Source organism: Varanus komodoensis, unplaced genomic scaffold (genome assembly GCF_004798865.1).
Source record: "Varanus komodoensis strain SLA01 unplaced genomic scaffold, ASM479886v1 scaffold32, whole genome shotgun sequence".
NCBI classification, from domain to species: Eukaryota; Metazoa; Chordata; class Lepidosauria; order Squamata; family Varanidae; genus Varanus; species Varanus komodoensis.
In genome coordinates this window covers 699,747-713,779 of record NW_025335798.1, presented here as the reverse complement: position 1 = coordinate 713,779, position 14,033 = coordinate 699,747, and the positions used below count along the sequence as shown (strand labels likewise).

General features: G+C 46.6%; 1 protein-coding gene across 1 annotated transcript; it reads right to left on the bottom strand.

The window, feature by feature from the left end:
• Window positions 1-1,940: 1,940 nt before the first annotated feature.
• TBX10 (T-box transcription factor 10) lies at window positions 1,941-11,348 on the bottom strand. The gene is made up of 6 exons (XM_044438461.1): window positions 11,318-11,348; window positions 8,443-8,704; window positions 7,240-7,341; window positions 4,297-4,468; window positions 2,798-2,953; window positions 1,941-2,012 (listed from the first exon to the last, which is right to left on the bottom strand). Exons 1-6 carry the CDS (start codon window positions 11,346-11,348, stop codon window positions 1,941-1,943), a joined length of 795 nt encoding a protein of 264 aa, XP_044294396.1.
• Window positions 11,349-14,033: the final 2,685 nt, after the last annotated feature.

Genomic DNA, 14,033 nt, shown 5'->3' with positions numbered 1-14,033 from the left:
GTTCCCTCAGTGGGAGATGCAGCTTTGGGGCGGGACAGACTCAGGGCAAAGTACCTCATTGCTAGTGGTGTGCTTTGCTACGGTGCCCCGCAGACCAGCATGGATCACAGTGGCAGCTGCCATATTTGTTCACACGTTGGTTCGGTTTAATATATTGCATTAGTCAAAATCACTCACTGTTGGTTTAATTTCTTGTAAATTGCCCAAAGGCTGTGGGAATGGTGCACTATATAAATACTGAGATAAATAAAAAATAAAATAAGCATGCATTGGGCTACAACTCATATGCACCCTTCATAAGTAGCACATTGATGAACCAGGGGTTGTTGATCCACTGCACTTTGAAAAAATGAAAAGTCAAACTGTATCTCAAGAAAAGCCAAATTATGCTACTTTGCAAATCGTAAAGTGGGCTAACAAGATAAAAATAGGGCATGTAGATACTGCTCCTGGAAGTTGTAGGAGCCCTTTCTTAGTCATATCTCCTCTGGCTTCTAATAGTTCACCTGATTAGCACTATCCTTATGCTTCGAGACTGATTTTTTTCTCCCATACGTAATGAAACATGAACACTTCTCAGCTGAATTCTGCATGCAAGACTAAATGGTTGTGCTTGGGCAAATATCTGGAATACACACAGCCCTGTTCATGACCAAACCTAACTGCACTGGAGGTAAGCGAGAGTCTAGTGACAGACATCAGCTTATGTCTAGTGCAACATGGAGAGAAAGAATAAGGTGCTGTAAACATGTAGCACAGCAGCAAAACCCCACAATAATAACCTGTTGATTATTTCAAGTCCCTGTTCAGATAACAGTTCAACCAACAGTCTCTTGATCACACCAGGCTGACAGTTCTTCCATCAGGCATTGTGGTAGGAAGTCTGTCTTCCCCAGGAGTTGTGTGGCTGCAAGGCTGATCATTGTCCCTCCCGTCTTACCTTTCTCTGGGATCTCCTGCAGTTGGGATAAGGTAGTGGCACCCCCAGTCCGAGATAAGCAGCCTAATAGTTGCCCAGGTGACCCTGGCCTACACACACATACAAAAGAAACTGTTTAGATTCTAGGTTTATGGGAATTAAAACTAGGGATTTCTCAGGCAGAGCTGCAAAACAACTTATGGTCCTCCACATGTTTTGGCCTACAGTGTGCTTCAGCCACAGCCAGCAAAGCCAATGGTGAGGGATGGTCAGAGTTTTAAGTCATGACTTCTGGGGGCTACAAACTGACCAACCCTGCTGTAAAACAGGGCTGGGAAAAACATAGCTCTGCAGATGTTTTGGACCTCCAACATTCCTGATTATTAGCTTTATTGGGAGGGGCTTCTGGGGAGTTGATGTCTAAAACATTGGAGAGCTATATTCTGTCCACCGCTGCTCATGAGAAGCCACGGAGAGCAGCCCCAAATTGCTGCTTCTGGACCTGTTAAAAACATTCTTGATTCTGAGTCTTTTCTTTCTGCTTAGCTTGGGTTACTGACAGTCCCCTTTCCTTCCCAACACTGTGGACAAAACAAAACTTCATAGCATTAAAAACTTACAAAGATGAGGTTGCCAGAGGGTGGATGGGCAATGTAATGAGTATCCCATTTTTGGTGTTACTGGGACAGAAGGAACAGGGACATAGACAACTCTCAAGTTATAGGTGAGCTGGACTCTTGGGAGTCCTGGCTTAGAGCAGAGCAGGATGCAAGATGTTTCTACCATTTGGATAAAGCAAAAGAATTTGACTTGCTCAGGTGCAGCATTAGCAGTGCCTGGAATATGACTTCTCTGTCCTTCAGTACATGCAAAGGTACAACCCTACATTCATGCTTAACCCTTCAAATCAGTGGTGTTTACTTCTGCATCGACATGCACAGGATTACACGGTGAGAACTGTGCCTGTCCTCTTTGCAGCCATATCACAGAAGAGGCTTATGCTTTGACCCACATTTGAGACTTACCAGTCATCTGGCTCACATTCCCGGAACCCTTTTGCAAATGGGTTGCTAGCAATTTTCAGCTGTGTGATCTGCCAAAGAGAGCAAGGGATCTGTCAGGGAAACAGCATCTTCCCCACTGGCCCCGTCCTTGTTGTGCTGGACAGGTTGCTTTTGCTACTCCCTGAGAAAGTGACACCAGCTCTGGAGCACCCAATCACCAGCACTGGGAAGCTAACACAGCAATGCTCCAAGCACTTTGGCAGAAGAACAAGGCCCCTGCTCAACAGCTGTTTAGAATGCATGGATCTTACTTTTTCTCCAGGGCCCTTAGGGTGGAATGCATCAGTGTCGTCCCATGTTCCCCTTGCAGTGAGCTTTGTGAAATAGGTCAGCTTAGGGCACAAGGACTCACAGAAAACAAGAAGTGAATGTGACTGGTGGCTTGTTGTATGGCCTGAGCTCAGTGGCCTGTTTGCTTGTTTAACCATGCCTAAGCCACTTGGGCTGGATCCAGACAAAGGGATAAGTCGCTGCTGGCATATAAACCACCATGGCTTACCATGTTGCGTGAACCTGGTCAGTGACTTGCACTCATGCCCACCTCACGTGGATTTCTTCAATGCAAGAGATTCAAAATAAAAGCTAACCCTGTGGTAATTGGTATGGTTTTTGTTGTGCTGCTATAATTAGCTAAGCACCTTGAGAAATGCATTAGAAAGGCTGCAGTGCTTGGCTTGTTGTAGCAGAGGATGTGACGGCATGGACCAATCTGCCAGTCTCCAGGAGTGCCCCGTGCTGCACCCATCCCAACCCCTGCTTAGGTCAGCCCTCCTGAGCGAAATTGCCCAGCACGCTTAGAGTGCGTTGCTCTCACCCGGTGGTTCTGATAGGCGGTCACTGCCATGAACTGGGTTTCGGCGAAGATAAACGATTTGAAATTCTCCTGAGCATAACGCTCACTGTCAGGACGTGGATCGACCACCACCACATGGAAGCGGGGCTGGTATCTGTGCATGGAGTTCAGGATGATCTAGTCAATCAGGAGAAGAGAGCTTTCAGCTGGAGGTAAGTGCACTGGCTCCCATGCTCACCCTGCAGCACTGAGCCCCCATCCCACCCATTGCTGACGGGGGTTCACAATCCTGGTCCGACAGATCAGTGGGACCCCATGAATATACTTCACTGTGTTTATTATTTGACTCCATGTGAAAAAGGGATTTGCATAAATACCACCACGATCCACATGCTATGTTTCCTAAAAGCTGAATCTTTTAGTAGTCTCTTTAATACTCTTCAGACTGCTCTCTCCATATGCTGTCTATGGGTATTAAAGACTGGCCTCCAGGCTCAGGCCTTTGTTGTCTGTCTACCCTTCTAGTTATACAAGCCAGTGGTTTTCAACCTTTCCACAGCTGGGGACCAGCAAAAACAGGAAAATCACCTCAGGGAACACTGAGGCAGAAACAAAAAGCACCATACACATGATACAGTATTCTGTGTATTAGTTTCCAAGCAAAATACCAAAAGGAGAAGGAAGGAAGGAAGGAAGGAAGGAAGGAAGGAAGGAAGGAAGGAAGGAAAAAGAAAAGTCTCCAAAACAACCAGAAACCCAGCAGCAAAAAATGCCAACAAAAGAACAATATACCAAAAATTGGTATGGCGTGGCTCTCAACCAGCTCCCACCAAACTGTCTTTCCCCTCTCCAGCTCCCCTGGCAGCACAGGTGCACCCCTTCACAAACATGATGCCAACTGAGGAAGAGGTGGTGGAGCACAGCCAGCCTGTGGTGAGTGGGATGTGGTCCCCCCACAGACCAGGGCCCGTCCACAGACTGGTGGTTGAAAAGCACTGATAAGCCACAATCTTATGCTCATTTAGGCAAGAAAAAGGTCCTTCAACTCCCAGCATCCCTCCAGCCAACCATTTTGGCTTAAGAATGTGGGGATTGGTTGTAAGATTTTTTCATCCAGTCTAAAAAATGCACAGAATTTCAACTTTACTCAATCCTCTTTAGCCAATAAAAATGGGGGATCTTAACAGAAAGTGCCACTCCACTGAAGAACTGAGTCTGCCAATAAGATGGCAGAATTGCATGTGAACATTGAAGTTTGAAAGACGCTTGGGATTTGGGCTGAAAATGGCTGCATTTGCATAGTTTAAGCTTTCCAGGCTCCTTATTTTTCCATAACATCAGCTCTTATTGGCAATTGCCTTGGAAACCTTCTAGACAAGAACTTTATTGTCTCTTAAACAAAAACAGAATTACGGTAATAGGAGACGCCTGACTCCCATCAGATAGATAAAGGTCCAGTGCCACCTAGTGGCTATACTGTGTAATGACACCAGCCACGTTGCCGTGCCGTAGTAACTTACGTGGCCATTGTCATCCATCAAGTTGTTGGTGAGCTTGAGCTTGTCAAAGGAGACGATTTGCCTCATCCATTGGCCTCCCTTGGCTGGGGAGTCCGGGTGGAAGTGAACCCGGCCAGGTGTCGCAGGATCTGCTTTGCCAGCTACCAGCCAAGCTGAGCTATGGAAGGCATATCTGTGGGGGAGAAGTACTACTTTGAGCTGAGACCTTTCCGATTCTTGCTTGATAGTGGGCCTGTGAGAGGATGGATTTTGAGAAAATCGATTATGCTTCCTTTGCTTTACAGTCCCCCTCCTTATTTATGGGCTCTGCAGCATTCTCTGAGCAAGTGGAAGACTACAAAAGCTGCAGCTGCAGCAAGCTTGCTTCTCCTCTCCTTGCCAGAAGGAATATTCAACTCAACTCCCAGCTACTAGAAGGGAGGACTAGCACAGTCTCTCTCCACCATCAGCCACAGGCCAAGTGATGCTGATTTGTGTGGGTTCTGGGTTTGCAGAAGTGTGTATTATTAAAATCAATTCCAAGCCATGCTGAGAATAATTTCATTGAAAGAGTTCAGTAGAGAACTTCTAAATACATTAATGAGTTATTTGGGAAACTGTCCTTGGCATTCTTTTATATATAGACTTTGAGGTTATGTTATAGGGCTATCAACAAGACAAAATCAGAGGCAGGGATTCATGGCCAGCAAACACAATTGACACAAAAACGGGTGTCACCCAGAATGTCTTGATGCCAAATCCCAATGTTACATTTGCAGCTCTTCCACACATGTTTTCCTTCTGGGGCTAGCAACTAGAGGCCACCCAGATTTGGGCCAGGGATGACTGGTTGCTGACCCTGTGCTGTACACCACTTCAGAGATCCAACACATATTACTAGCTTGCCGGTATTTTCTGTGTGCACTTTGTTTCCTGTGCCCCCTATAGTCCTAAACAATGACAAAAACGGCTGTGTTGTTTTTATCCTTAGAATATATGGGTAGAGTGGGAATTCCCTGGGCTGTTTCCCCTCATTTGTTACTTTCCTCTCTCATAATGGTTAAATTTGTACTATAAGAGATGCTTGAGCTCACAGAGACTGGGAAGCTGCTCCCTGTAACAGAGATGCCTGATCTCAGGGGCTGGGATGCTGTTGCTTAGTGCTGAAGGCCATGATTTCAATTCAAGTTCAAAGAGGCTGTTTTTTTTGCCCTTTGTTTTTATATTCTGCCTCCCACAGCTGAGAACTAAAATGAATTTCTGATATAGCATCACAGCTCAAATTCAGGGTTGTCAAAATAGCTCTTTGGCAGTGGGTACAGATTTTCAAGGTGCTTCGGTTCACCTTCATTACATTGTTATACTTTTGTGGCTAGTCTCAGAAACTTTTAGGGATCCCTGACAGCCTAGTACCTCTAATTTCAAAGAAATTCAGGGTTTCATTGGGAAACCTCTGTATCTTATGAGAGTTACCAGAATAGAGATGACTCATCCTTTAATCCTACTTGGGTCTAACCTGCCCTGTGAAAAAATCCTATGGAACTACGTATTCGCCATGAAGTCTGATGGGGAACAAATACTTGTTGGGGCGTTCATGCTGTGAACCCCAATTTTATGCTCAGCATGTACATATATGTGTAAATAAACCTTATGTCACAGAAATATTATCAATCTCCAGTGACTTACTTCCAACAAACCCAAACCCTGAGCAAAGAAAATCTCCAGGTCAAGAGTTCTCAGCCATTCCAAGAACTGGTATGCAGGGGGACATAGAACCATGTATAGTAACAGTGATCTCGTACTTCTCCCAGTGTCATTTTTTCTGTAGTTCAATCAGGGCCAAATATACACAAGAGGGGAGGCATTATCTGTGTCAGAAGGACCTGGGCTTTGCAGAAAGATATTTACAGCATTGCTGCCTTTTATCTTGCTTTTTCACTTGGGTTCTATTATAGTTTCTGCTTAAGGTTTTATGTTTTAAAGTATTATTGCATTTAATGATTTTAGGTGTTTTTTTTAAACTGCCCAGAGAATTTTATCTAATGGGCTGTACAGAAATGCTATTAATCAGCTCCAAAAGCATGAAACTACTCACTGGCTGCAAAATATTAATGTGGGACAGGGAGAAAAAGACAAAACAAAAAGAGGATGCAACAGAGTGGCTGGAATCCTGAGCAGGAGAAGTCCATGTGGCAACATTTCCAGCTTGTGATCTCTGAGCAGTTTGGGTATTTCCAAAGAGAGGGCTTTTAATGCTATGAATTAAAAGACATTGCAAAGTTATTCCAGTTTTTCATCCATAATGAATTTTCTTCGGAAAGAGAAAAGACAGCAGAAGCAGTGGGAAAGCCTGAGAGAGATTTATAAATGGAAGATGACATCACCTGGCGACACACTCCCAGTAAACTTCTGTGGTTGGGGCAGGGCAAATGATGCACGAGAGCCTCATTGTGAAGCACCCACAGACTTCCACTAACGCCCAGTAGCAGACCTGGCTTCCCTTCCACCCTGACAAATGCCTTTCCTTCTGAGGAAGGTGGCCACTTACATATGGGCCCAGCAGAGGACACAAATTTGCATAACATTTCCCTTTGCTAATGAATGCAGATACTGTAGATGCAAACTGAGAAATGATAATTTAAATGAAAATGCATGACACCATAGTGGGAAACACTGTTGCCAGGTTGGCTGAGGACCGCCAGAGTTGGCTCTCCAGGTGCTCGGTGTGAATGGGCAACATCAAGACCCCACCTCTCCCTTCTGATGGTTCTTTATCTTTAACCTGAATTTTGACAGGACAGTTCTTCAAGACAGAGACACCTACAATATCAAGGACAGTCCTCTATATGGTAGGGCACCTAGTGACCCTCAGCCTGAGTCTTGCTGGGGCCTTGCTCACTCTCACCAGCCACCTGAAGGGCAGCAGAAACAGCTCCAAAGTTACTTTCCCAGAGATGCCCATACCTGTATCTCTTGTCATCCAAAGGCACAAAGTCCATGAGCAGCACATAATCAGCCAAGGGGTCCATGCCTGATATCTTTACCTGGAAGGTGGGGAACATCCTCCTGCCACAGGGAGAAAGAAGCTTGTGAGGTGCTTCACCTTTCTTGCTGTTGTTATGTGCTGTCCAGTTCCGCACTTAGGTCAATCCTATGAATGAAAACCCTCCAGAACAGGATGTCCTGCCCCTGATAGCCCTGCTCTGCTCTTCTAAGTTCAAGGCTGTGTCTTCCTTCATGGAGATGATATTTGTCTTTATCCGCCTATGATTTTCCCTAGCATGATAGTCTCCTCCACTGATTGCCTTTCTTATGGACTCCGTATTACATGGGAAAAGGACTTGGGGCTTTCTCCAGGAAGCTACAGGAACTTACCTGGGCAAGGAAGGGGACGAGCAGCCACTACTGGAAGAACGGCTCATGGCAGGCACAGGCAATCAGTAGGCTCAGGCAAGTTGTCCTGAGCATGCTGAAAGAGTTTGCCAAGCTGAATGCCGGACTGGCCTCAAACACCCCCTTCACCAGCCTCCAGTGCTCAGAAGACCTGCACTGCAAGCGGATTAAGGATCATGGAACGACATTCTTGGCTGGGCAGAGGCAGGTCTCTTGCCTACTGTGGCACCTATTGAGTGTCTTGCCCCAGGGACCACAAACTCCCCCAAAACATTTTCCCTGTAGCGTGCATCAATGCAACAGAGGCCTCTAGTGTGGGACTTGTAGTCTAAGACACAGCCTGGTCCCTTCAAAGAGCCTTGCGTTCTCTCGGACACACCATGCAATGGCTGCTGAGGTGTCCAAGGCAGAGTTTCACCAGGCAGGCAAGGTACACAGCCACATCCATCCCCAGCGTGGGGCCCACGAGATGTCTTGGACTACAAAACCTATCTTCCCCAGTCATTGGCCATGCTGGCTGGGACTGGTGGGAGGTGTAGTCCAAAACCTTTGAAAAGCATCACACTGGGGAAGGCTGTCTATGGGAGTTGTTCATGCTGGTTGTTACCTCAAGGCCTCATTCAACAGGAGCCTTGCAATGTGACGCTAATCCCTAATCTTGGCAGAGCTTGTTAGGCTGGGAGGCACTTGCTGTGCTTCCTGTTCAGTCACTGTCAATGCACTGACCTTTTGGGCCTTCTTGTCTGCTTATGGGCCAAAGAACACCGGACCTACCGCCCTGCTTTGGTGACGATCATCTCCGTGCCGAGGCTGTTGAATTCCTCCCAGAGGCTCCTCATCTCCAGTTGCACGGTGACCCCGGACACACACTGGTTTTTCTTGGCCAGCTGGGAGTTGCCTCCTTGCCTCACTTCCCCCTCCACTTCGTACTGTTCGTACTCTGGCGTCGTCCCCAACAGACAGGGCGCTCCCACTGGGCTGGGTGAGAACGGGCAGCCATCGGATGTCAGCACACTCAGGCTTGTGGCAATGAATGCTATGGAAGGAGAGAAGAACTTGACTCATCAGTCCCCAGGTAGGATCAGCATTCCCGAAGCAGCGAATTTGAATGCATGGGATTAGGAGAAAGGCCTTGCAGCCGGAGGAGATCGATGACACATTCTGAACCTGCAAGCCCAGCATGGTCTCAAATGAATTTAATGTTGGCTTCTTTTGTATCAGAGGAATATAACATATAATAGGGCCCCTCGCTGTACAGCATGAAATAACTGGGGAAAAGAGAGTGAGGTACTACCAACCCCTTGTAAAGAAACTTTGCAGAATGAAATAGGGATTTCACTTTTCATCCTTCGGAGTCCTATAGGCACAGCTGGCTGATTCCATGCCTCTGGAATCTGTACAGAGCTACCTCGGACTCTCTCCAGGCTGACACCTTTTCCATGCATGCACTCATATATAACAGAGAGCAGTAAAAGGTCTTTCTCCAAATTATTATCATGCCACCTTTTCAAAGGACGATGAAAAAAACTGATTATAAAAGAAGTTTGCTAGTGGCTTGGGGTCAGGAAAATTTGCGCCACTTGCTTCCAAGGCTGCATATCAGTGTGAAGAGGAAACAATGCTGGCCCCAATATTAGCCAGAGAAGGAGCTGCTGCTCTGGGACTTGCTTTTCTCTGCATTTCTTTTTCCTTTTGTATTGCATTTATTAGATTAAGAAGCTTACAAAATAAACTGAGCCAGGAAGCTTGGCCCAGACCTAGCAGTGCTCCTCTAGCTCAGGGTACCTTTGGGGAACCAGTTACGTTGGGGACAGAGGGCTTACAAAAGTGCCACGGATTACAGAGGGAACAAACTTTAATTCACCAAGCAAGCCTGTCTTTCTTGTGGGTGAAAATTTCATTCTGCCAGTATCTCCCCGTCACCCCCACTAAAAGAAAGGGAAAGTGTTTACAGGTTTTTGTTCCTCCCACTTGTTGTACATTTACTAAGACAGAATTGAATGTTTAGCGAAAAGACTGGGAACCAGTGAAAGGACAAAGCAGAAAGCAGAAAAGCCATCTTGGTACCGGAGCTCTCTGTTCCTACTTTATTTAATTTCACTTTGCATAGCTCAAATTTTGCCAGTAACCTTTTGCTTATTTGGGGTTCTTTTGGAGCCCAGCTTGCTTTTTGCTTTCCCTTCCTTTGAGCATGCCTCTCCTTCAGTATTCTTGGCCATTTTTCCTGAACTAGCTTTTCAGGGCTAGATGTTTGGCATCATGAACAGCTTAGAACAGATCCAGCTTTTCTTCAGTCTGCTAAGTTTTTTTTTTTCCTTTTACAAGGTCATTTTATTTTACATTTTGATGCTGTTCACATCTTGGTGTAGCTCAGACTTCACTGCTTTATTTTTAAACATTTTTTCCAACCACCATCTGGATTAATTTTCCCTTTGGACCTTCCTAAATGCTATATCTTGAAGCTTGGATGGACCAGATTTCATCGGTGTTCGGAGCACTGTCTATTCTTTGGATCTCTGTTATGGACTTGGTAGCTATAAGGTTTTGCTTTCTCTTTCTTAATCTTTAGGATATACAGCTGGGAATTTTAGGAGTTCCCTTTAGTTAGGCTGGTGGAAAGTTAAGTAAAGTCAAAGTAGAGTACAATCTGGGGGATGTCAGGGAAGAGCTAAGGATCAACCCAGCCTAAACTCAATACTTTTTCCAGCTCGGGCAGGAAGTACTGGGAGAGGGGATGGTTGAGCTAAAGACAGTCATTAAGAGCCATTCAGTAGAGGATCTGGATCCCACTAAGTAACCACAGTGCTGATCTTCTCAGCTATAATTCTACTGCAGGGACTGTTGTGGCAGAAGCAGAGAAAAACCAGAACGGGGACCTAAGAAGACCAGATTTAAAGCCAAGATTGGCCTTTTTAGGTCACCGCTGCAGTTTGCCACTGGAATGGAGTGAGCAAAATTTTAATCTCCAGCATCTACTAGAGCACCATTTCCAAGTCTGGGTTCATCAGTGCATATACAGCTTCTTGAAATGGAGCAAGATGCTAATCCCAGCTAATTCTACTTATCCTTGACTCTTGATCCTCTTCCTTTCCCATGTTTCTTATTCTGAATCCTTGCTATAATCAGGGCAGGGGACATGCCTAAAAACCCTCATTTCCAAACCTCAGGTCCTTTCCACTTGATAATGCAGAAGGCAACATAATCAAACAAAACTCTTTGAAGAAACTAGGGGTCTGACAGTGATCTCTCTTCTTCTTGGCTTATCTGAATATGGATAGGAAGAGCTCCATGCCTGGCAGGTGCCGCCACCCAATTTCAGGATATCCTGTTTACCTCACACCATAGCTCCCCACACCCACCAGGCTCCTCTGCCTCTCTGTGTAGTATGTCCCGGGGGCTGGAAACACTGCTGCAGTGTGGATAGGCAGATCTGCTCCGGCCAGCCCAATTGCATGCAGCCAAATCTGGATCCAACCCTACATGCAGGAGTGGTGGCGTGCTTCCTGCAAGCGGCTTTTGAACTCTACAGAGCTGTCCATGGTGCTGAACCTACATTGTTTCCTGGCTTCAGTACCATGGACAGCTCCTTAAAAGCACAGACTAAAGCATGGGTCCTCAAACTACGGCCCGGGGGCCAGATCCGACTCACCATGCCCATTTATCTGGCTTGTCATGCCCATTTTGACCCACCACTGCTGTCACCACCTTTCCAGCTCCGGCAGCTTTCAACTGGCCCCCTGGTTAAAAAGTTTGAGGACCCCTGGACTAAAGCCTGGAGTGGATATTCTGCCCTGCTGATATTCTCCCACAAGCTTCTGCTGCTGCAGACTTTCTTCTCTTTTTTTTCTTTGCACACAAACGTATGACAAAACGTCTCCCTTCCTTGTTCCATCTAGTGCCAATGAAGCATTGCTTTGGGAAGAAGATAGAAGGTAGAAGTCCTATGATGTTCAAGTGAATTATCCCATAAGGCTGCAGCCCAAACAAGTGCAGGTGAGCAGAGCGGATGTTGCTGCACTCCCGGCACCCTCCCCTCCTCTGCCTTTTCCTGTCCTGGCAAAAACATTTCCCAGGAAGAGCTCAATGTTGTAAGCCGCCCCGAGGTTTCGGCAAGGGGCGGCATAGAAATGTTATAATAATAATAATAATAATAATAATAATAATAATAATAATAATAATAATCTTCATCTACCCCCTGAGGAAATAGTTTTCCTGTCACTCCCTCTAGGGAGTGGGTCCCAGTTAAAGTAACCAGAGATTCAAAAGATGGTTTCATGCAGCACTGACTTCCTAGACATGATGGTACTTTGTGTTTATTTATGGTATTTATAATATCGCCAAGGACATATGGTTTAGCTAATGGATATATTTTTGCTTAATCCTTGTGCATGGCTTCCCAGTTGTTTCCTTCTCTCTGTTGGTTTATATTCTTTGGTAGAAAAACATTCCCCATCCCTGCCATAGTCCGTCTGGCTCAGCGCCCCGGTGCCCATGCATTCGCAGAGGAACCCCACCTATCACACCGCCATGCTAACCGCAGCAGCTTCCACCCCGACCTTTCCACTCAGGTTGCCAAAGGGTTCACCACCACCAGCACCAAGGCACAGAGTTGGTGTGCAGCACAGGACCCGTCAACCAGCAGAGGGTCAGGTCACTTCAGCTGCTACTCTGATTGCCAGGGCCAGAGAAGGAGGTCATGAATAGCAAGCTCATAGCCCACAGCAGGGAATGGAGTGGCCAAAATAGAAGAAATAAAATGCCCAGAGAGGAACCTGCCAGGGTCCAGAGCACTGATAGGTGCATACCTGGCTCCTGTAGTCCCCAGTGGGCTTTACCTGACATTGTAGGAAGCCGAAAGGTTCTGGGATGACTCTAGTATCTTCCACTTGTCTCCCTTCCCAGTCTTGCCACTTCCTGCTCAGAAATGCCCTGAACTGGATCTCTGGGACAATGCGAGCAATTTTATTTTCCTTCATAGCAGGGCTGGGAGACAGGAGGTAGACCTGTATCGAGAGAGACTTCTGTTCCCTCCAATGAGACACGAGGCAGGGAAATGGGTGAATCAGAGAGAGGCTTGGTTGGGTGAGGTCATCAGCGCACAGTGCTGGAGGCATTTGGGCATATGCACGTCGAGTGCGGCAAAAGCTCTGCCGTTAATGAGCAGAATGAGCAGGTGGCCGGGGGCAGCAGCCTTGGGACCACGTTGCGAGCCCAGACAATATTGCTAAAGCCAGCAGGCTAAAACCTTCCTTCAAGGGACGGTGATTTGTTAGTACCTCTGCGTGAGTCCTATTGAGTCTGTGGTGGTGGGCTTGATGGGAGAGGGCAAGTCCACAGCATGGGGATGAGAGAAGTAGGACTCCAGATCACACTTGGCTTCTGAAGACCTTTCTGTGTCATGCAGAGAAGGACATGGCTAGGTACCAAAAAGAGCTGGGGCTCAGGCCCTTAAAACAACAAAATAAGACAAGAAAATGTACTGATTCGTATATGCTAATTTACATACACTCCAAGACCGGTGCATGTGTAACTCCTGTTTCTTAAGGAGTCACCTATTTGTGAAAAGAAATGCATCAGCCATGGAGAGGAAGGTATTTGATTTAAAAAGCAAAGCCCTGCGGTAGATTGATGGGGTGCAGAAGGAGGTGAAACACGTGTGGGGAGAAGTCCTAGAGGATCAGGTGCGGCAGGGATAATCGGGGCCACTGAACCATTCCAGCAAGTGCCCACAGACCTCAGGGTGGAGCATATGGCCTGCTGGGGATTCTGGTCTCCAAATGAAAGCTTTGAGGTTCCAGCCCTGGAGGGCTGCCTTGTCACACTGCCTCTGCTCACAGAGGAGAACTGGCAGGCACAGCATTTCTTATGCCTTTCATTTTTTTTAATGACTCCCCCTGAAATTCCCTCTTCTACATGGGAAACGATTAAAGAGCATCGGGGGTCCCTGCCATGCCCCCTTTTTACATCCAATCTTGCTCTAGCGGAAGGGTGTTGTAGATCAATCTCTTCCCCAGGTTCACCTTCAGAGGAGACCATGAGGAAGCTGCTTTGGTGTACTGTTCATTTTTGTTCCTGGTGAAACATAACTATTCCTGCTGGTGCGTGATAACTCCAAAGATCTGTGTGGTTGCTGGGATCTGCCAAGGTCCAGCTCTTCCAGAGGACAGAAGGCCTCCAGAAGGATGAACTGGCTGTGTCCACCATTGCCCCATGGAACACTCCGGGATTCACAAGCCTCCCTTAAAGCAAGGCGGGTTACAACTCTCCTGGTCCATGACCTCAGTTTCCGCAAAGATGTGCTTCTTTTCTTCCTTCTGCCTATGACTAAGACAGTACACTGACTTTTCACTAAATTATCAGGAATC

Bases quoted from the DNA above. Each gene is read 5' to 3' on its own strand.
- TBX10 (XM_044438461.1), bottom strand. From the start codon at position 11,348: ATGGGCATGACAAGCCAGATAAATGGGCATG. The intron at 8,705-11,317 runs GTGAGTCGGATC...CTCCTTCCATAG, and splicing joins AAGCCAGATAAATGGGCATG to CATTCATTGCCACAAGCCTG. The intron at 4,469-7,239 runs GTATGGGCATCT...TCTCCCCCACAG, and splicing joins TTGGATGACAAGAGATACAG to ATATGCCTTCCATAGCTCAG.